This window comes from Epinephelus fuscoguttatus, linkage group LG13 (assembly GCF_011397635.1).
Source record: "Epinephelus fuscoguttatus linkage group LG13, E.fuscoguttatus.final_Chr_v1".
NCBI classification, from domain to species: domain Eukaryota; kingdom Metazoa; phylum Chordata; class Actinopteri; order Perciformes; family Serranidae; genus Epinephelus; species Epinephelus fuscoguttatus.
Genome location: NC_064764.1, coordinates 36,453,933 through 36,476,067, shown reverse-complemented (window position 1 = coordinate 36,476,067; position 22,135 = coordinate 36,453,933). Strand labels below are relative to the sequence as shown.

Here is a 22,135-nt window from a genome sequence, read left to right as displayed (position 1 = left end):
GCTAAAAGAAGTGGTTTAAAAATCTGTGACTTCATCACAATGTAAAGACTATCTGACTATATCTGATACTGCACATATTCAGTGGGCCACAAATTGCAGACATAAACCAAGAAGCTAGAAACTTTTCTGGCGTAAGTGCCAGGTGAGTGACTCCACTGGAATAAATAAATGCTGTCTTTGCATCCAGTATCCAGGTACTACTGAAATTTGATATCATAACAGTTTGTGTCTCTGAATGTGACTGATCTGAATTCTACATTCAGACATTTTGATAATCACAGTGATTGTAAAGTGGCAGTAATGTTACAGGTCAGACTGAGCCTCCATGAAGAACTCTGTGATGTTTTTGAACACGTGACCTCTGATTGGCCTAAAACACTTACTGATGGCATCCATGGCGACGATGCGGTCGGTGGGCTCGCTGAAGGGCCCAGGCCCGGCCAGGTTCTCTGCACACACTCTGAAGATGTAGGTGAGTCCCTCCATCAGGCCGGTGACCTTCATATCCAGGGAGTTGAGGAGGGCACGGTTGACTCGGGTCCAGTATTTGCTGTTCACCTCCTTCCTCTCGATCCAGTAGCCCAGGATCGGGCTGCCGTTATCCTTCGGCTCATGCCAAGACATGCGGACGCTGCTTGCCGTCACCTCGTGGACTCTGGGGGTGTTGGGAGCGTCGGGAGGATCTGAGGGGGGACGAGAACGGTAGAGTGACTTTTTATAACATAGGAGGAAAAAGGAAATGTGCCACTCTTACTAAGTGATACCAAAGTTAAAGAAAAAAGGTAGAAATTCTGTACATCGGTTTAAGAAAGTGCATGTTGGTGGTTCAGTTAACGACATTTAGACGTGTATCTATTGCGCATTTTTCAGCCTGTCAGATAACTGTGACTCCATCTGAGGTCACAGCTTTGGTAGCATTCGATTTTGGAGTTATGAAACATTTCTGTTCTTCACTTACCAAACATGTTGTGGGCAACCACTGGTTCAGAGATACATGGCGGTCCGCAGCCATACTTGTTCTCTGCGGTGACTTTGAAGATGTACTCCTTCCCTTCGATGAGTTTGGTGACGGGGCAGCTGGTGCCCTTCAGGGTGGTGGTGACTGTGATCCAGCTGACCTCTTCGTTCTTGTTGTCCTTCTTCTCCAAGATGTAGTTCAAGATCTCGCTGCCTCCATCATCCACGGGTGGCTCCCAGTTACAGATGACAGACGTGTCCCTGATCTCGTCAAAGGTGATGTTGATCGGAGCACCAGGTTTGTCTGCGTCAAAAACAGTGTCGGGTTGACATTTAGTCTCAGCAGGATTGAGGAGGTTTGTACCAAACACATTTAAACAAACGACATAAACATACTCATGAGGTCATTTTTTACCTTTTCTTTCATTTCAGTTTAGCAGTTGCATTTTTTATAATCTATGTAGAACTGACGACCAATCTCAACCCTTATTCAACTGATAAAAACTTAGTGAAGACCATGAGGAGGTCATGTGACCTGCAGGTTCAGGTATCAGACGGAAAGTCCTGAAAATCTGTCTTACCGAGGACGTTGACCTCGCAGGAGGCGCTAGCAACACCGTGAGTGTTCTCCACCTGGATGGTGAATTCGCCGTGGTCGGATCTGACGGCTTCACGGATCATTAGTATGGACTGACCCCTCTTGGTCTGATCCAAACCCAGACGTTGACGCAGGGGAGTTATAAACTCCTCCTCTGGTTCAGGAACCTGAAGGAATGAAAGAAAAATGTAATATATTATTAAAAAACATGTACATGTACATGAAAGCGTTCAGGACTCCCTGAAGACACAAACCCTGGCCTTGCTCTTCTTCTTCTTCCTGACGAAGGGCATGATCTTCTTGGTTGGCTCTTTAGTGACATCCTCGTTGTTCCTCATCCAAGTGACTTTGGGATACGGGGAGCCGGAGATGTAGGCCTCGATGCAGATCTCGTCGCCCTTCTTAACGCACAAACCAGACTGCACGCGGGCGTGGAGGGTGACCTTTGGTTTTTCTGAAAATGGAAGAAGAGTTATATGATGTGGCTAGTAGGTTAATTATGTTTTCAATAAGTGAGTCAAAGCATTTATAGTTCTCCATACCGACAGGGTCTGCAGCCTTCATGAGCTGTGTGCTGCGGGATGGTTCGCTGACTCCAGCAGCGTTCTCAGCTCTAACCCTGAACTGGTACTCCGTTTCCTCTGTCAGGCCTGTCACCACGTAGGAGAAACCGGGGACCAGGCTTGGGGTGACCCTCTCGTAGCGGTCACCATCCTTTTCCATCTTCTCCAAGATGTAGCCCTGGATGGGACAGCCACCGTCATTGTCTGGTGCCATCCAGGTGACCGTGATGGACTTGGATGTCGGGTCGATAGCCTCCACCTGGATGGGTGGGTCGGGCTTCCCTGTGGAAGTGATATTAAGAACAGAGAGTAAATGTCTGAGCCGTTTCCATAAAGACCACCTGGTTTAATCAATCCTCTGTCAGAAAACTGGACTTACGTTTGACTTCCTCTATGAAGACTGGGTTGCGTAGCTCCAGATATTCTCCGGCTCCGACCTTGTTGATGGCCTTCACTCTGAAGTAGTACTGGCAGTTCATGAAAAGGTCTTTGATGGTGCAGGTCAGGACGTTCTCTCCCGACATGACAGGCATGTAGGTCTTCTTGGAGGCCTCGCGTCGCTCCAGTGTGTAGCTAGTGATTGGAGTGCCACCATCATCCTCTGGGGCTACCCAGCTGATCTTGCAGGAGTTCTTGGTGGCGTCGCTGGAAGAGATGTCTTTACACTGACCCGGGAGTCCTGCAGGGTTCAGGAAAGAAGCAAGAATTAGTCAGAGGATGACTCCTGTTAATCTAGAATGTTAATTATCACAGTGATGCAGGGAGGTCTTTAAAAATACTGAGGAAATGAAGTCCCAGCAAAATAATTTGTATAAAAACCCCATGTTGAAACAACGTTTGTGCTGATATATGTTAATCACATATGAACAAAGCACTGTGATATATTTCAGCGGTATGAAGGGCATCCTACCAATGACTGTGACGTTGACCGTCCCAGTGGCGGTTCCCAGAGTGTTCTCCAGGGTGATGGCATAGGCGCCGGCGTCGGCACGCTTGCACTTGAGCAGCTCTAGGTGAGCATTGTTCATCTCCACCGTCATGGTAAGCCGATCGTCGGCTTTACACTCTACCGTGTCCTTCTGCCAAACCATCTTGGGTGTGGGGATCGCCCTGTAGGGGATGTTCAGGTGCAGCTTCTCCCCTTCAACAATGACCACATCCTTTGCCTCCAAATCCATGGTTGGAGCACCTTGAGACCAGAGGACAGGATTATCAGTCAGGGTTAATTATCAGTGTTTTCACTGCGCTTCTTTACAATTCTTAAAATTAAATTCGATGCTTACAGTCAGGATCCTTGGTGAAGACCTTGTCAGAGATCTCAGAGGGTTCACTGACACCAACAGAGTTGATGGCGCGGACCCTGATGACGTACTTCTTCTCTGGTTTGATTCCGTCCTCAATCCTGAACTTGAGCTCCTTGATGGGTCTGGTGTTCACCCTCAGCCACTTCAGCTCTGGACGGGCCTCAGCCACCTCCACATGGTAGCCGGTAATTGGGCACCCGCCATCTTTGGCCGGAGGCTTCCAGGTGACATTAATGTGCTCTCTGCTGGCATCAGGGATTTTCACTTCCTCAGGAGGAGATGGGACGCCTGGAGAAAGAGGAGAATATCAGAGTTTACATCTGAGATGTTTCCGACAGTTTTGTACGGATTTCTAAAAGTCATCAGTGTTCAACTACAAGAACAAAGCCATACATTTGCGTTTGCTATTAACATGTCTCTTACTGGTTGCATCCTCGACGGTGAGGATCTCAGTGGGCTCGCTTGGATCTCCAACTCCAGCCTCGTTCTCAGCTCTGACCTGGAACTGCACCTCAGAGCCTTCGTCCACCTCCGTCACCTTGAACTGAGTCTTTCTGTCTGGAGTCTTGCAGCATTTCAACCAGCGAGTTCCAACCTTCTCTTTCTTCTCAATCACGTACCTGGGAGGAAAAAGGTGATTGTCCTTAATTGTATTTGGCGTCACTGACAGTATAAAAGGCAAATTAGGACTTTTTATAGGTTTATAGAATTTTCTAACTGCAAGAAGCACATTCACACTTCCCTCGACATCATCTCATATAATCTATTTTTGCTTTACAGCAATCTACACAGTAGCTTTACAGGAGTTTGTAGTCTTACCTGGTTATGATTCTTCCACCATCGCTCTTAGGAGCTTCCCATTTCAGCTCCACATGTCTCCTGGTGACATCCACCACCGTGAGGGCATAAGGAGGTCCAGGTGTGGCTGCAGAGAACGTGACAAATATCAACATCCATACTGGACAGTTTGTCTGAAGCCAAAAAGGTGTAATAATTCTCATTGACAAAAAGCTCTTAACTGTTTACAAATACGTTGTTTGAGCTTAACTTGTTGCTCAAGTTACACCTCAGTGAATTAAAATTGAAAAACCCCAAACTGACTATTTTTCTGAAACTTACTGAAAGTGTCTTTGGCGAGCACAGCGTCCTCCAGCTCACAGAATTCGCTCATCCCAGCAACATTCTCGGCAGCGACGCGGAACACATACAGCGACCCTTCGTTAAGGGGAGTCACCGTGTACTTGAGGTCTTTGACGGTGGTGTCGACAGTCTGCCAGGCCTTCCGCCTAACGTCCCTCTTCTCCACCACGTAGTTTGTGATGGGCGAGCCTCCGTCGTTGCTTGGAGCCTGCCACTTCAGGTCGGCGCTGATCTTGGTGATGTTTGTCACCTCCAGCCACTGAGGAGGAGATGGGGGATCTGTTGAAGAGAAAAAAAGGGTAAGGGTGAATGAAAGGCAGTCACTGTTTGTCTGATTGTGGATTTCTTCAGCCTGGGAATGGACTTTTAAAACCCAAACATGCACAGCATGTTTTGGTCATTAAGCCCTGGTACTCAATAGCTAGATTGTCTTGATGAGTAATAGTCTGCGGTCACAAACAAAATGAAGCTGAGCAGGTACTTTTCCCAGTGTTACAGAGAGGGTGATATGGTTGTCTGATTGCATGAGTGGTACATGCTCCATCTGCGTCCTCAGAGTCTCTTAAAAACAGTTTTCTGTTTTTAAGTTTTCTCAAAGACTATTATCTTTTAAGAAACAGCCTGTTGTGCTTCTCACCCCCCCATCTGCCCTCGAGTTGGACTTACAGAGTCTCTCCTTGCAGACCACGGGTTCGCTGGGATCGCTGGGTTCGCTCTGTCCGGCCTTGTTGACAGCCCTGACCCGGAATGAGTACTCCTGCTTCTCCATCAGACCCTGCAGCTGGTGCTCAGTCAGAGGAACATCCTCTGCAATGCGAATCCATTCCTCACTTCCAGTCTTCTGGAACTCGATGATGTAGCCTTCGATCTTTGCCCCACCATCGTGCTCCGGCCTGGTCCATGCCAGCAGGGCCGTGGTCTTGCCGATATCCCTGACGACAGGTTTACCAGGAGCCCAAGGAGGATCTGAAGAAGAGACCAATTACTCTCACTCGCAATCCAAAAATCGTCATCAATATATTGATTGCAGCACTTTTAGACTGAAACAAAGTGGAGCACTGATGGGACATACCGATGGGATCTTTGATGAGGATGGGATCAGTCTCTACGCTTGGTTTTCCAGGACCAGCCAGATTCTCTGCCAATACACGGAAGCGGTACTTCTTTTTGGTGGGGAGTCCCTTAACTCTGCAGCCACATGGACACAACGTTAGAAAAAATATTCAACGTACCCTCTACATGCATCTTTCAGCTCGTTGGCTGTGATTATTTACCTGAAGGTCGTTTCTGTGATGGGCAGTTTGTTGCATCTGATCCACTTGTCTGTCTCTGGATCAAGCTTCTCGACCCAGTATCCGGTGATGGGACTGCCGCCATCCTCATCAGGCTCGATCCAGGTCAGAGTCACGGCATCCCTGGCGATATCGGAGGGAGTGATTCTGGTTGGAGGACCAGGAGGATCTGAAACAGATCGGCAATTATGCAATGTATCATTGGATTTTTAGATTTTACCATCATACATCAAGTCTTCAAAAGGAACCTTTTTGATAGACAGTTTTGTAAATAAACCCACCGAAGGCATACTTCGCAGTGATCGGCACATGCTCTGCAGGTTCGCCAATGCCATACTGGTTCTCTGCACTAATCCTGAAGATGTACTCCTTCAAAGCTGTGAGCTTGCAGGCCTTGAAAGTGGTTTGTTTCACTGTGGCAGACAGCTTCACCCACTCCTCTTTGTCCGTCTGCCGACTCTCAATGATGTAGTTGGTGACAGGCGAGCCACCATCGTCCCTGGGAGGGTTCCACGCCAGGAAGCATGACTCATTGGTGATCTCGGAGATGTCCAATGCGGCTGGAGGACCGGGTTTATCTAAAGACAAGGAGATTAAACATTATGTCTCAGGAACAGACCACATTGTCGTCTGGTTTTTTTGTAAAATAAGTAGCCTACACTTGCTTAAGTTTGAGGTTGGTATTTGGAGAAGATGTACTTCCATTTTCTGACTAGAGATGACTTGCTAACATGTTAGCAGCTAACTAGAACTTGAAGGCAGGACGAGGCTGCTTAAACCATCCAATAATCTTCGTAAGGAGAGTCCAGAATACTTCTTAAATTTCAAAACAACAAATGCTCCTCTTTTACTTTAAAAAAGATGGTCATTGGGTCATGGATCGCTTGATACACTGTTAGTATGACTGTTCTGGTTAAAGTTAACAGCTAGCTACAGTTTGGGGTACAGGTTAGGCTTTACAGGTCGCATAATAAACTAGCATCTGTACCAAGAATGTTGACATCAATGGTGGCGGTGGCACGTCCGCAGAGGTTGACTGCCTCGATGATGTAGGTGGCGGTGTCTCCTCTAGTTGTGTTGGCAATGGTCACCTTGGAGTTTCCAGGCTGGGTTTCAATGTTAATGCGGTCATCAGCCCGCAAGACCAGGTCAGCCTTGGTCCACTTCACCCGGGGATCCGGCTTTCCTTTGATGTCTGCTGGAAGCTCGATCTTCGTACCAGCTCTGACAGTCAGACCAGCTAGCAGCTTCACATCCAGCTGGATCTCTGGAGGCTCTGGAAAGTGTCAGAGAGAACAAAATGTGAGGAAAAGGTTGGCTTAAAATCCACATCCTGTGCAGGAAATTGCACACAATTCCCAATACTCTTACTCACAGTCTCATTACTCCTGATCCAAATCCCATTAGTCCATCTTCTTATCCTCTTAGTCTTACTCCTGATTTCATTACTCCTGTTCAAAATCCCATTACTCTAACTTCGTATTCCATTACTGTCACTCCTGATTCAATTATTCCTACTCACAATCCCAATACTCTTAATCTTGATGCCATTACTCCTCTTCCAAATTCCATTACCCCTGTTCCCAATCCCATTACCCTAGTTCCAAATCCCAATACTCTTATTCCCAGTTCCATCACTCCTGATCCAAATCCCATTTGTCTCACTTCTTTTCCCATTACTCTTACTCTCAATCCCATTACTTCTGTTCCCAATCCCAATACTCTTACTCCCAATTTCATTACTCCTGATCCAAATCCCATTTGTCTCACTTCGTGTTCCATTACTTTTACTCCCAACCATATTACTCCTAATATTTTTCCTGTTCCTGACCTGAAATCAGGCATTATTCCAGAGGGAGCAAGGCTGATGGAGCACTAGCTGGCCTACCTCTGGCGTCAACGGCTTGGATCTCATCGGTAGCCCTGCAGGGTCGGCTGGCTCCCAACTTGTTGAAAGCTTTGACTCTGTAGGCGTACCAGTGACCCTCGATCAGGCCGCTCACATTGAACCTGTGAGCACAAAACATGTATTATACAAGACCGTCCCAACATATAGACCAGGGCATAAATCAAAATGAGCCAAAGGACACACTCAGCCTACTGACAAACTGTTCAGTCTTACTTCAGTTCAGGGATGGGTTCACCACAGGGTTCCCACTTTTCGGTACCACGCTGACACTTCTCCACCACGTAGCCTTTGAGAGGGGCACCGCCGTCGTACCTTGGAGGCTCCCAGGATAGGAAGATGGTCTTACTGCTCTTATCGCGCCACTTAAGGTTCTCAGGAGGATCGGGTACAGCTGGGGAAAAGAAGACATACCATTTTAATTTTCTCAAAAAGAAAGGAAGTCATCACCTCGTTTTCAGCTCTGATCTCATAAAGTTGACTTCACTCTGAGTTAATCGATCTCAGACCGACAGAAAAAATACTCACTGGCAGGAGAGGACACGTTGACGGGCTCGTCGTTGTATGCTGGCTCTCCAGGTCCACACTTGTTGCAGGCAGAGACACTGAACAGATACTCCTTTCCTTCAATCACATCTGTTACTGTGTACTCCAGGTCCAGGATGCCGGTAGCCACCTGACGAATTAGCAACATATTATCATATTATCATAGCAACAGTAGTAACATATTCCTTTGTACTTTTTTTGGTCTCAAACTAAATTTCAACCTAGAGTTTTGATTGTAGCTTGGTCTTGTCAAAGTAAAAAAGGACCTTCAAAATTTTTGTCATTTTGTTTGTCCATGATATGTTTTTCTTTTTTTTTTTTCAGGAAAAGGCTGCACAGGTGTAAAATGCTGAATTTCTGTTGTGCTTTATAGGACGTCTGTGGTTCTATGCAGAGCAAATTCAAATCTGCTTTCATCGTTTTTTTTGACATTGTATAAAGTCATGACAGAGTTCACTTTGTGTTGTGTTTGAATACAGTTTAAAGGCGTTCTAAAGACCCTTTAAAAGTCACGTAGACTCTGATACCAACACAGGTAAACACTCAGATGTACCTTGGCCCAGGTCTTCCGAGACACTTCTCTCTTCTCAATCTGGTAGTGAGTGACTGGACTTCCTCCGTCATGCTCCGGAGCCTCCCACATCAGGTGGACGTGGTGTCGGGTCACCTCGGCCACCTTGAAGTCTTTAGGAGCACTAGGTGTCGCTGGGAGGATAAAGGTAGCAAACAATAAATTAAAAATCTTTACTTTATATGGTATGGTAGTACGCATGTGAAAAAAAAGGGATGAACAACAACTTCCATCCATTTCTGAAACAGCTTCTATTCCAACTGTTTAAACTCAAAAGAAGTTGTCATTACCAATGACGTTGACTTCGATCTCTCCCGAGACGGACGCAACATCGTTCTCTAGCTGCAGGGTGTAGGTGCCTTTGTCGGGACGAACGCTTGGTGTGACCGTTAGCTCTGTGAATGTGGGCTTTGTCACCATGGAGACGCGCTCATCCTCAGTGGTCAGCTCCTTCTCTCCAAAGGTCCACTTGGCGACGGGAGTCGGGTATCCAGTGATGGGGACTCTGATGGTGAGGGGCTGAGGGACAATCACTTCCAGGCCTTTCCTGAAGCCACTCAAGTCAAAGGTCGGACCAACTGCCAGGAGGGAAAAATGTTTTAGAGACAAGTTTCGACAGAAAGACATCAGTTGAGCTTTACTGCCATCTAGTGGATTGTTTCAGTGCTTCAATTAGCCTGACACATTTCATATCTTTAAATGGAATTTATATAAACATCCTACTGATTCAAAAACCAACAGAGTTGAGTTTTAGACTTTTGTTGTCTGTTCTACTGTTGATTGATTCTATTGCTGGTCTTGTACCGTGAGGGTCGTCAGCAAGCAGGGGTCCGAGCTGCTCAGATGGATCAGAGACACCAGCTGCGTTCTCAGCACTAACTCTGTAGAGGTATTTTTGACCAGCTTTCAGACCAGACAGCTGAAGAGTGCAAAAAGGAAAACAATCGTCAATAGAGTTTCATAAAATAAATAAATGGTGTTGAAGTCAAAATCCATCAGGGGATGAAATTACAGTGGAAAGTGTATTTTCACTTTTTAAAAGTTTGTTCTAAAAACACAAAATAACCGCAGTAGAGAAAGACAATAAAATGAAGTCAAAAGAAGGTTAAACTCTGTGGTCAGCTCTGTACCCGGTAGGAGAGGTCAGGACACAGTCTGGCGTTGCAGCGCATCCACTTATCGGTGCCCTCTTCACATTTCTGAATGATGTATCCGGTGATCGTGCTGCCGCCGTTGTTGATGGGTGTCTCCCAGGTCAGCGTGACTGCTGTCTTGATTTGGTCACTGAAGTTCAGGTTCAGAGGCGGGCTAGGCCTCTCTGCAGCCACAACACAAAAAGTCCAATGAATTTAGATCATCTGATGTTTTTTACAGACCTGAATAAACATTCAAGGTTTTCACTCACCAATGGGATCCATGATCTTGACAGGTGTGGTGGCGGCACTGGGTTTGCCGATGCCTGCCTTGTTCTCGGCCCGGACTCTGAAGATGTACTCCTTGTTCTCAACAACGTCATTCAGCGTGACTGAGCGGTCATTGGCGCCACAGACCATGGCTGCCTCCCACTTTACAGAGGTCCTGTCACGGAGTTCGATCACATAGGCGATGATCTCAGAGCCGCCATCATTCAAGGGAGGCTCCCAGTGGATGGTGGCACCAAACCTGTTCACCACGCCAACTGCAACGTTCTCCGGTGCATCTGGAACATCTGATGGAAGACATCAAACATATGAAGGAGTTGATTAGATTGAAAACTGCAGAGTCAGTAGGTGAATGTCAGGGGCGATCTTTAAGCATTTCTTACCAAACTTGTTCTTGGCCTGGACGGCATCCTCTGTGGCAACGGTGGGTCCACTGCCGACTCTGTTTCTAGCGCAGACTCTGAACAGGTAGAAGGAGTCCTTTTGGAGGCCACTGACACAGTACTCTAGAGTATCAGCACGGTCTGTAGCCAATGTCCAGGTCTTACGCTTCACGTCACGTCTCTCCACCACGTAGGAGAGGATCTTGCTTCCGCCATCACTCTCAGGCTCCTCCCAAGCCAAACTGACCTCATTATCAGCGGTGTCAACCACCCTCAGGTTCTTGACAGGTCCAGGGACATCTGGAAGCAACCAATACAACAATTAAAACCTGCTCTGACATCCACAGGAATACATCGGGTACAGAATCAAGAAATTATCCAATCACAAGTCACTGACTCACCAATCACGTCCAGATTGATGAAGGCCTCTCCCTGGCCGTGCTTGTTCCTGATCACCACCCTGTAGCGGCCCTGGTCTTCCTTGCTGGGGCTCTTAAGGCGGAGCTCAGTCTTATCGGTTGAGGTATCGATGTTCTGGACAGGCAGGCTGGTGCCTTCGAAGAACCACTCTGCCTCAGCGCGAGGGTAGGCGTCGTAGGGCACGCTCATGACGAAGGGCTTACCAGCGTCTGTTACCAGGTTCTGGTCGGTAGTTCTGATCTTTGGAACAGCTGCAGAGGAGATTTATTTTATTATTTATACTGTCTGATCGTGGAGTAATCACATGATCTGCCTGTAAAGGTGTGTGCAAGAACTATTTTCTGACAGTGTGTGAAGTAATCTGAGTAGTATCTCAGGGTCGACTCACCTGCCAGCTCCAGCTTGGCTCTGGCATCCTTGTCTTTGGCAACGATCCTGTACTCTCCCTGATCTCGAGGTCTAATCTCACAGACCTGCAGTCTGTGGACTTTACCCTCGCTGATCATCTGGTATTTGTCTCCCTGGACGATGATCATGTTGTTCCTCATCCACTTCACCTCCACTCTGTCCTTGTTGAGCTCCACCTCAAACACAACGTCTGAGCCTGGAGGTTCAAATGCATCCTGAGGAGGTCTGACGATCTCCACCGGCGTCTCTGCAGGACAGACAGAAAGTAAACACACTCACCTCAGTACAAAAGTAAAATCCCCACCTCGCTGTTGTTGCTACCACAAACCAGTCGAGTTGCAGTTTACATCGATGTCTGTCCAGACTCATGTAGTCATGACAGTTTACAATGCTTCAAATATGGATGTTGCTACAAAGAAGCTACATCTTCTAAAACATGGTTCATCCAGTTCACAGTTCATCGTTGAGTCCAAGGTGACACTGACTTTGACCTATGACCACCAATATCTAATCAGTTCGTAGTTCAGTCCAAGTGGACGTTTGTGCCAAATATGAGGAAATTCCCTCAAGACTTTCTGTGATATCAAATTCACAAAAATGAAAGGGGCGGGGTCAAACTTACTTTGACCTACGACCACCAAAATCTAATCAGTTCATTGTTGAGTCCAACTAGCTGTTTGTGCCAAATCTGAAAAACTTCCCTCAAACTGTTCTGAGATATCACGTTCACGATAATGAGATGAATGAACAAACTGAAAACAGAACACCTCCAGTTCATGTCTGTTGTTGAGGTGGAGACGTAACAAGATGGAGGTTTTAAGAGTTTACCTTCTACAAAGAGTCTGGCTCTGGTCCTCCTCTCGTCTACACCACAGGCGTATTCACATTCATCATCCGGTCTGCACACCTTAACGATCAGTGTGCACGTCTTGCCTTCTTTTTCCATGTGATATCTGCAAAAACACAAATCGAATCAAAGGCAAATCTTCATTTCTGCCTATAAACCAGGTACTCAGTGTCTGCTGATACGTCAGTTCAGGTATTGTAATCGTGTGGTCGTTAATGTAAATACAGAACTTTTACCTTGGTCCTTCCCTGATCTCTCGTCCGTTCCTGTACCACTTCACCAGGGCCTTCTCTTTGCTCAGCTTGCACCTGAACTCGGCGTCCTCAAACTCGGTGATGGTCTGGTCTTTCAGCTGTGCCGTGAAGTCTGTCGGCGCCTCACTGATGATCAGCTCTGCGGAGCACTTGTCATCTCCGACCATGGCGGTGTACTCGCCCTCGTCATCCATCACGCAGTCCTTGATGGTCAGTGTATGTTTGAGGCCGTCGACTCTGTAGACGATGCGTTTGCTGAGCGTCAACTCTTGGCCAGCCTTCATCCACCTCACCGTCACCTCAGGCCGGTTCACCTTACAGACGAAGCTGATGGTCTTCTTCTCCTGAGTCTCGATGTCCTCTATGGGATCCAAGAACTTCAGCTTCTCCTCTGTGGAGGCGAAAAAACAGACAGTCATTCTGATTCTCAGGTTCATCACCAACAGTTCACATGGACAGATCATCAGAGTCTCAAGATTAGAGTCAACAATTCAGTATCTGAAATGAAATTGACCTTTGAGGTTTTATATTTAAAATGCCACCACTTCATCATCTCATCCTGTTAGATGTGTAGATGAAATTTTGTCATAATTACTGTATGAATTCTTGAGTTATGGCAAAAAACATTTTTTTCGTGAGGTCACAGTGACCTTTGACCACAAAATTCTAATCAGTTAATAGTTGAGTCTGAGTGGATGCTTGTGCCAAATTTGGAGAATTTCCCTTAAAGTTTCTTGATCTTGATGTTCACGAGAATGGCAGAGATACAAGGTCAAAGAGACCTTGACCTTTGACGACCAAATTCTAATCAGTACATAGTTGAGTTCAAGTGGACATTTGTGTCAAAGTTGAAGAAAATTCCCTCAAAGCTTTCTTAAGATATTGTGTTGACATGAATGAGCTTGATGCAAGGTCACAGTAACCATGTACTTTGTCAACCAAAATCTACTCAGTTCATTTTTTAGTCCAAATGGACATTTGTGCCAAATTTGAAGAATTTTCCTTGAACGTTTCTTGAGATATTGTGCTCACGGAAATGGCATGGACACAAGGTCAAAGAGACCTTGACCTTAACCTCTGACAACCAAATTCATCACAAAGCCACAACCACAAAATTCTAATCAGTTCATGGTTGAGTCCAAGTGGATGTTTGTGCCAAATTTGAGGAAATTCTCCCAAAGCTTTCTTAAGATATTGCGTTCACCAGAATGGGACAGACACAAGGTCACTTTAACCTTTACCTTTGAGCACCAAAATTTAATCAGTTCGTCCTGGTATTTACCTGTCACTCTAGCGCTGGCGGTGCACTTGGCGTGTTCTCCTCTGTGATTGGTGAGGCTGACGGTGTAGGTGGCCTCGTCGGCCTTCTGGGCGTCTCTGATCCTCAGAGAGAAGACGTTGTCCCTCTGAAGCACCATGTACTTGCTGCTCTCAAATATTGTCTCCTCGTTCTTTAGCCACTTGGCCTTTGCTCCCTCTGTGTTTGTCTCACAGTTGAACATGATCTCACTTCCTTCCTTCACCTCCGTGTCTTTAATTGGCGTGATGATCCTCAGTTTCTCTGAAATACACAACGAACGGATCAGCACCAAACCTTCGCCCTCAAAACAACAAAACATGAAGTGGGAGGAGGAGTCTTACCAATCACAAGCAGATCAGCGGAGGCTCTGACGGCGCCGATGTGGGCGACGTAGCCGCCTTCATCCTTCAGCTCGCAGTTTTTCACAATAAGAGCTCTTCTCTTTCCTTCGCTGACAATGGTATACTTGTCCCCTGATTCTACCTCCTTGTCTCCTCTGAACCATTTCACCTCGTAGGTTTCCTTGGAGACGGAGCAGGCGAACTCGGCCTTCTCACCCTCCACCACCTCCTGGTTTTGAGGACGGGCGATGAACTCGGCCGCCAGTTCTGGAGAAAAGAAGAAGGCAGGAAGTGTTAAAGTGGTTATTTTACATCACATAAAGGAAGTAAGACTTTAGACGCTAGACGTCATCTGACAGAATGATGAAACGTACCGTTGAGTTTGAGCCTGGCGGACGTCCTGACGGTGGGACTCAGCCTGCAGTTGTACTCGCCGGCGTCGTCCATCCTCAGGTCCTGGATGATCAGGATCCTCTTGCGTCCGTCCATGATCTGCTCGTAGCGTCCGCCCTCAGGCAGTTCCTCGTCTCCTTTGTACCACGTGACCTCGGCATTGGCCTTCGACACCTCGCAGATCATCTTCACACTATCCGTCTCCATCCCCTCCACATTGGACAGGTTCTTGGTGAACCTGGCTGCCTCCTCTGCGACCAATCACACAACAGCAGCAGCAGCAGAAGAGGTTAATGAGGGGGCGGAGTCTGATCTGACTATCAGAATCATCAAACTTTTCTTCATCAAGGCTGACAAGTCCCAAGTCAAGTCCCAAGTAAAGTCTGACGATTCCCAAGTCAGGTCCCAAAGCAAGACTCAAGTCAAGACTGACAAGTTCCAAGTCAAGTGCCAAGTCAAGACTGGCAAGTCCTACATCAAGTCCAAAGTCAAGACTGACAAGTTCAAAGTCAAGTCCCAAGTCAAGACCAACAAGTCCCAAGTCAAGACTGACAAGTCCAAAGTCAAGACTGACAAGTTCAAAGTAAAGTCTCAAGTCAAGACTGACATGTCCCAAGTCAATTCCCAAGTCAAGACCAACAAGTCCCAAGTCATGACCAAGAAGTTCAAAGTCAAGATTGACAAGTCCCAAATCAAGTCCCAAGTCCTAAACATGACCTTGAGTCCTGAAGTCATAATGCTCTCTTCACTAAATGTAAAACCGTTTTAACAACAGAGAAATAAATTATTAAGGTTATAAAAACTCTGAATGTTTTGGGGAAGATATCAATTTCAAGTCAAAGGCTCAAGTCCAAGTGAATTCAGGATTTATTGATGTTAGAGTCCAGACAATGTGTCGAGTTGACTCAAATTTGTGACTGGAGTCTGAGTCGAGTCCAAGTCATGTAACTGGAGTTCTCACCTGTGGTACCACAGATTGTTCCTTCCTGTTAATTCGTCCTCAGTTAATTTACAGGAAACAAACATGAATCTATGACAGTCTGTATAACGTTATTTAAGTTGCTTGTGTGTAATTATATAAATGACAAAATGAATTCTTCTGGATCTGTCATCTGTGCTTACACTGAAGACAGTGACTTACGACCCTGACTGACAGATGTTTGATCAGATTCTAATATTGCTGTGTGTAACGTTATAAAACTACATCTGACAGGATGTGAAATGTTCCTCACCGATAACTGTGAGCATGCCGGATGTCTTGGAGGTTCTGGCGTCACACTCGTACTCGGCCTCGTCGTCAAACACTGACTTGTGGACGATGAGGATCCTCTGGACGCCTTTAGCGATGATCTCGTACTTCTTTCCTTTCCTGATCTCACTGCCGTCTTTGAACCAACGAACCTGAATGACAGCAGACATGACGTTTCATCATTTCTTTTCCTCCGTACGGATTTTAATCTTAAAGTGACAGCAGAGCTGAACGCTCATTGATCAGCAGGACTCACCTTGGCCGACTCGCGGGACACTTCACATTCAAACCTGGCAGATTCTTTCTCTTTTACCTCGACATCCTGCAGAGGCTTTGTGAACTCCACGTGAGGAGCTGAGGACACAAACGCCGCTCCATTACAATTTCAATTTGTGTTTCAGATTCAACTCTTTTATTGTGAAGGCTGTCTGAGAGGAAGTGATGAGCTCTGACAATAAAGTTTTAAATAAAAGGTTGAGTAAATGAAAAGTTTCATCCTTACGTGTGACCTCCAGGAAACAGGAAGTCTTGAACTCTTTGGCATCACACGTGTACATCTTTGCGTCTTCTGGAGCGCAGCCGTGGATGACGAGCGCTCTCTTGCGTCCATCGACTATCATGTCGTACTTCTTGGTCTTCCTGAGTTCCTGCCCTTCCCTGAACCACGTCACCTCTGCATTCTCTCTGGAAACTTCACACTCGAGCGTGGCGGTCGCCTCCTCCTCCACCGTCTGGTCCTCCAGAGGCTTTGTGAACTCCACTGGTGGCTCTGAGTGCAGAAACACATAGACATTATTAACCAGAGACACACGACATGTCCTGATCCCTGTGTGATGCGTTCACTGACCCCGGTGTGTTTGAGTGTCTCACCTCTGACGATGAGCTGAGCCTGAGTCAGGAAGTCTTTGGCGGTCAGTTTGACTTCGCCGGCCTCCGACAGCTTCACGTCTCTGATGGTCAGAGCATGAACTCGTCCCGCCACGCGAGTCTTCACCTGCAGAGACAAGCACAAAATCTGTCAGTTCAATAATCAGAGCAGTCGTCTTAATTAAAGCTGATGATTTGTTACATCTCTGATTCATGTGTCGAGCACCATCTAAGTTTATTGTTTCGATTTGCTGAAATTAATGTGTGATTAATTTAACCGTTGGTTCATTCATGTAGAAATATAACGCTCCGTTTCTTCCACCAACAGGGCTCTCATTTTAGTGTAGAGCGTCAGACTGAATTTACCAACGCACCATGTCAGGTCACTCACTCTCTGGGACCGCCAGTGTTACTTGAATAAGTAAACACTGACCAACGGGACCAGACTGGCCGACCCGTATGCTCTCACTCAGTGGATGGATGATGTCACAGGAAGCCAATCTTACAAAGGAGGACCACACTTGTTTGTTTTGCTATGGAAGCTAACGTTAGCTAATGTGCTAAAAAGTTAGCGTTCCAGAGAAATCCAATATTCCTCTTAATCCCTCCCCAGTTTCTGATGAGGTGGACATGATAACCCTTAATACAGATTACAACCAGCTGAAACTTCTCCTGGTTAAATTCCTTCAGTGTTCATTGTTCAGGAGCTGAATTATCCACAGAGGTCTGTTCCTCTCAAAAACAAACACACCAGCTGATTTAAACCCCAAAAAACACTGAATAAAGACGTGTCATGTTGAAAAAATCAGTTTTTTTCCTCATGCTGCTTGTTGCGGAGGCCGATAACGCTGATAACAAAAGACATGAATGGCCCTACTGTATCTAGAGTCACTGTTTAGTTTGTCTGCTCTGGGCTACTGTAGAAACATGGTGGTGCAACGTGGTGACCTCCGTAGACGATGACCTGCTCCCTGTGCAGATATAAACATCTCATTCTAAGGTAAAAACACAATGATTCTTATTTTTTAGCTGATTATACACTAAAGAAAACATACTGATTATATTATATTCACTTTAAATCCTACTCACTGGAGCTTTAAACCTGATATAAACAAACTTTAGACATGTCACATTAGGAATCATTTTGATCATTCTGATTATTTGATTCAGAGGTTGTTTAATTTATTTTACTCAAAGTGTCTGAAAACTAAAAAAAACTAAATCTTGATGGATAAATGAACATCAATCAAAGTTAAAGCGTAGAAAATAAAATCAGAGTTAATTAACGACATGAATGTGATGTTGCTGTTTCAGGAGCTCATCGTCTCTCTCAGGGAGTGACTCAGTCTTCAGACTGATGCTAACATGCCAAAGCTAACAGTGTTTCTCTGTACATATAAGGAGGTGACGGTGTGACAGATAACAGCAGCTGCTCTCCTATCTCTGATTATTTTTAACTCCAGCAGACACACTGGAGCTTCAATGCTGCAGGAAACACACCAACACATCCGGACTTTGACAGCTGCTTTTGTTCCCTCATTTTAATTACAAATATTACATCCTCCAATTTCTCCACTTTCATCACTGCTATTTTTTTTCTTCTGTCGCCTTCAAACATGATGAACATGATAATCGCTGACATCAAGAGCATGACACAACTTTGATTTGTAAACCTGTGAAATAAACTCCGCCCACTGATTTCAGTTTAATACTTGTTAAAAATTAAACGGTCATCAATAAATGAATCAATAAAGTAGCTGACTGAAAATGGAACCAAGAAAATGTTTCTTTTCATTTATTTTGATAATTATAGTTTAGGGACTGTTCTTTATTTATCAGATTTTAAATGTAGAATAAAGTCATTTTGATGAAGTATCAGTAGTTTAAGCTCTGATTTGGTAATGATTTTCTTTTAATGTGACGGGAATGTTCGTCACACTTAATGTGTAAAAAGATCATCAGAAATTTTCGAATTAACGATAATTATTTTTTCCTACAGTTTCTGGCCGTGAGAAATGGTCTAATTTTGGCAATTTTTACAGAAAACATGCTCCAATGAAGGTTTCCCTTAAAAAACAAGAAGCCAAAACTACATTGTCAAAAATTTGGAAAATCTTCAAAATTTGGAAGGCAGGAAAACAACCCGCCTTCAAAACATGCCCACATGTTTTCTTCAGAAATTTATTTATCAATTTACAACAACTATTTATTTGGCCTCCTGACAGCGAACGACTTGTTTCTAATTCTAAAGAGTTTAACAACAGAAACAGGGGCAGTTTTTACTGAATACATTAAATATAAATGTTCACACTGAAAAAAGATCTGAACATCTTATCTTGAGTAATTTTATTCAGTTAATTAATTAATTAATTTTAATTTGTCCTGAAATAATTTTGTTTCTCTTAAGTGTAAAATTATTAAACCTAGAAAAGCTTTTTTTTTTTTTTTTTACTTTGTTAGAGCAGATTAAAACATTTAGTTTGTTTGAGAAGAACTTTTCCTTGCTGGTGTCTGACTCACCCGATCACTGGCCTCCATCTTCTGTCCTCCTAGGAACCACTCCACTTCAATGCCTTCGTATGACAGCTCACACTCGAAGGTCGCCGTCTCTCCGGCCGTCACCGTCACGTCTTTCAGAGGACGCATCAGCCCAATGGACCGAGCTGAAGAAGAAGAAGAAGAAGAAGAAGACATGGTGAGATGGAGGAGCATGCATCTGTCCTGATCTGAGGTTGGTTTCCTGTCAGAAAGTTTGTGAAGCAGCAGAGTCGAGTTCCTCCAATCAGAGAGCAGTGTCTCTCTTCAGATAAAGACTACAATGGCTAAAATAAACTCAGGAGCTGATTGGTTAAAGACTGAAACACTCGACACTTTTGCAGCTGAAAATACAAGGACGATGTTTTAACTCAGAGTCAGCAGATGAGAGACGAAGAGGTGAAGATCAACAGGAGGATTAAAAACTATAGAATTAAACCATTTAAAGTTGTATTTGATATTTAGCAGCCAAAAGAAAATTGGAAATCCCGTTTGAAAAACATTTGAATAAAAAGCTTTCAATTATTTTGTGGCAACATTTTATAAAGTTTTTAAACATGGGCATCAATTCAGTTTCATATTTGGCTTTTTTAAGTGCTTTTTAAAAATATGTCTAATTTCAAACGCACTGCAAGTAAAAAGTACAAATTCAAGCAGAAATTTAGAAAGTAATTAAAATAATAACCAAAATTTGGAAATTCCAAAAAATTATCCCTTGAAATTATCCCCAAAGTTTGGAAAATCGCAGTAGGCAGTAAAATAAATACAAGCACAATCATTTAAATTTGTATGCCCCTCCCCTAAGCCAAAATAAAAAACATAATTCCTTTAAAAAATGCATTAAAAAAAATTATACTTAAGAGCAGTACTTGAGTAGATTTACTCGATTACATTCTACCTCGGTTTATGCTGACGGAGACTGTTCGAATGCTTGGGTGGAGAAAAACAACTTTTCACAGTTTAAAGGTGGAAAACTAAAACAGAGGTTGTTTCTGTATGTTGAAGACAAGATGAATGTTTAATGAATGAAGACATGAGGAAATAAAAAGGTGCTCTCACCTTTGACTCGGAGCTGAGCGTTGGATTTGGCATTGGCTGCTGAGAAGTCGACGCCTCCGGCCATGTCCATACGGACGTTGTAGAGGATCAGCATGTGTTTGGTTCCTTCCTCCTTAATCTCAACATCCTGACAGAAAACAGCAAATGACTCTCAGTGGTGGAACAAGTATCGGCATATTTTACTGAGGTCAAAGAAACAACAGTTTATGTAGAAGTATGCAGTGCTATGCAGTAGTAGTATGTAGCAGTATATATATATGAAGCCGACTTACAGGAGACTGATGCAGAGCTTCTCCCTTCAGTTTCCAGTTTCCGTGAACGTCCTCTTCTGAGATCTCTGTCTCGAACTTGGCTGTTTCTGTCTCTGTGACCTCAACACTGTACAGTGGACGGACCACCTTGATGTCCCGCTCTGAAGAGGACAAAGATCAGGACAAAAAACAGTAAGAGAGATGAAAGCGCTAAAGAAACCTAATGTTTCATCTGCTCTCTGAGTCTGACCAGCTGTGGAGCTGAATGTGTGAAGGTTGAGGATGGGAGGATCTCTCAGCTAAATCTTGTTTTCTAAGCTATGAGAATCACCTCCTTTTTTGGGACATTGAAGGCACCAAATTGAAAGTCTGCCTAATCTGAATACTACATGTACAGTTTCTGCTGTAGATATGGTGTACCTCAGGGCACTGCTCTTAGTCCTCTGCTCCTCTTATACTACAATACATTCATTTGGCAGACATTATTGTCCAAAATAAAAATCTTTAAAACATTTAGATTTGATACAAACAAAAGCTGAATGTCAACAAAAATTGTCTCAAAAATCAAACAACTAAAGCGAAACGCTGATGATACGTCGCTCTTTTAGGCAGATGATCAAATCCATGTAAGTAAATTAGAAGCCGTGATTAAGCTGGATGTCGCATCACTTCATTTTCCTTAATCTGAAAAATGATGATGTCACTGGCTCTGCTCGACATATTCATCAAATTCATTAAAAAATCAGGAACTCCTAATATTTGATTGATTTCTCAAAGTTAAGAATCTTTCTGTCACTGTTGATGCTTGGATTTACCAGCAATGCTTTTTTTTATCGTGCCAACATTGCTAAAATTGTTCTTTAAGTTCTTTAATGTCCCGGCTGATGATCCACCATTTTGTTTAAGCCGCATCACCTTACTGTATTGAATCTAAAGCTCATCTTTTCTTAAATTAATAAAACTGTACTCATGGTGCTGCAGTAGGATTTAGGTTCTTGACCAAATTAAACACACTCATGTAACTATTATCCACTTTTACACCAATGATACTCCGATTCACGGCAGATGATCTAATTTATATTTAGAAATTTATGACAACCTGAACGTCATGATTTACCTTCAATCTTGAGCTTGGCTGTAGTTTTATCTGAGCCACAGTCGCAGGTGTACTCTCCGATGTTGGTCTTCTCCGCCTTCCTGACCATCAGGATGCGCTTCTTGCCGTCAGTGCTGATGGCGATGTTCTTGGAGGGAGTGATCTCTTTCCCGTCCTTGAACCATTTGACATCAGCGATGGCTTTGCTCAGTTCACAGACCAGCTTAACTTCGTCCTTCTCTACAGCAGTGTAGTTCTGCAGCTTGGTGGTGAAATACAAGTCGCCCTCTGCAGAGAGACAAGACGTTTTATTTTAGAGACCAGAACTCCTGTGTTTCAAATAAATTTGGTTTTATCCTTCATACCAATTTTTTAAAGTCCTTTTTTTTAAGGAAACTTCCAATCCTTGAACACTTAAAGTATCTCAAACAGAG

The 22,135-nt window shown here is 44.5% G+C and overlaps 1 protein-coding gene across 10 annotated transcripts in view; it reads right to left on the bottom strand.

The window, feature by feature from the left end:
• Positions 1-22,135, bottom strand: part of LOC125899773 (titin-like) — a 134,924-nt gene that overhangs the window by 82,905 nt on the left and 29,884 nt on the right. For all 10 annotated transcript variants that reach the window (XM_049594305.1, XM_049594304.1, XM_049594306.1 and 7 more), the window contains 40 exons: positions 21,723-21,989; positions 20,627-20,766; positions 20,355-20,481; positions 19,281-19,423; positions 16,764-16,887; positions 16,396-16,662; positions 16,150-16,247; positions 15,877-16,045; positions 14,626-14,895; positions 14,252-14,518; positions 13,893-14,171; positions 12,593-13,001; positions 12,338-12,462; positions 11,490-11,756; positions 11,083-11,352; positions 10,682-10,981; positions 10,283-10,585; positions 10,008-10,195; positions 9,682-9,796; positions 9,168-9,455; positions 8,860-9,011; positions 8,289-8,436; positions 7,977-8,154; positions 7,743-7,864; positions 6,843-7,130; positions 6,136-6,432; positions 5,837-6,023; positions 5,635-5,750; positions 5,229-5,528; positions 4,542-4,841; positions 4,242-4,347; positions 3,846-4,042; positions 3,402-3,710; positions 3,029-3,307; positions 2,498-2,797; positions 2,098-2,400; positions 1,810-2,009; positions 1,539-1,722; positions 959-1,261; positions 384-683 (listed from right to left, as the gene is read on the bottom strand). In XM_049594305.1, the coding sequence (XP_049450262.1) occupies positions 384-683; positions 959-1,261; positions 1,539-1,722; positions 1,810-2,009; positions 2,098-2,400; positions 2,498-2,797; positions 3,029-3,307; positions 3,402-3,710; positions 3,846-4,042; positions 4,242-4,347; positions 4,542-4,841; positions 5,229-5,528; positions 5,635-5,750; positions 5,837-6,023; positions 6,136-6,432; positions 6,843-7,130; positions 7,743-7,864; positions 7,977-8,154; positions 8,289-8,436; positions 8,860-9,011; positions 9,168-9,455; positions 9,682-9,796; positions 10,008-10,195; positions 10,283-10,585; positions 10,682-10,981; positions 11,083-11,352; positions 11,490-11,756; positions 12,338-12,462; positions 12,593-13,001; positions 13,893-14,171; positions 14,252-14,518; positions 14,626-14,895; positions 15,877-16,045; positions 16,150-16,247; positions 16,396-16,662; positions 16,764-16,887; positions 19,281-19,423; positions 20,355-20,481; positions 20,627-20,766; positions 21,723-21,989 (8,985 nt within the window). The remainder of the gene's footprint in view (positions 1-383; positions 684-958; positions 1,262-1,538; positions 1,723-1,809; positions 2,010-2,097; positions 2,401-2,497; positions 2,798-3,028; positions 3,308-3,401; positions 3,711-3,845; positions 4,043-4,241; positions 4,348-4,541; positions 4,842-5,228; positions 5,529-5,634; positions 5,751-5,836; positions 6,024-6,135; positions 6,433-6,842; positions 7,131-7,742; positions 7,865-7,976; positions 8,155-8,288; positions 8,437-8,859; positions 9,012-9,167; positions 9,456-9,681; positions 9,797-10,007; positions 10,196-10,282; positions 10,586-10,681; positions 10,982-11,082; positions 11,353-11,489; positions 11,757-12,337; positions 12,463-12,592; positions 13,002-13,892; positions 14,172-14,251; positions 14,519-14,625; positions 14,896-15,876; positions 16,046-16,149; positions 16,248-16,395; positions 16,663-16,763; positions 16,888-19,280; positions 19,424-20,354; positions 20,482-20,626; positions 20,767-21,722; positions 21,990-22,135) is intronic.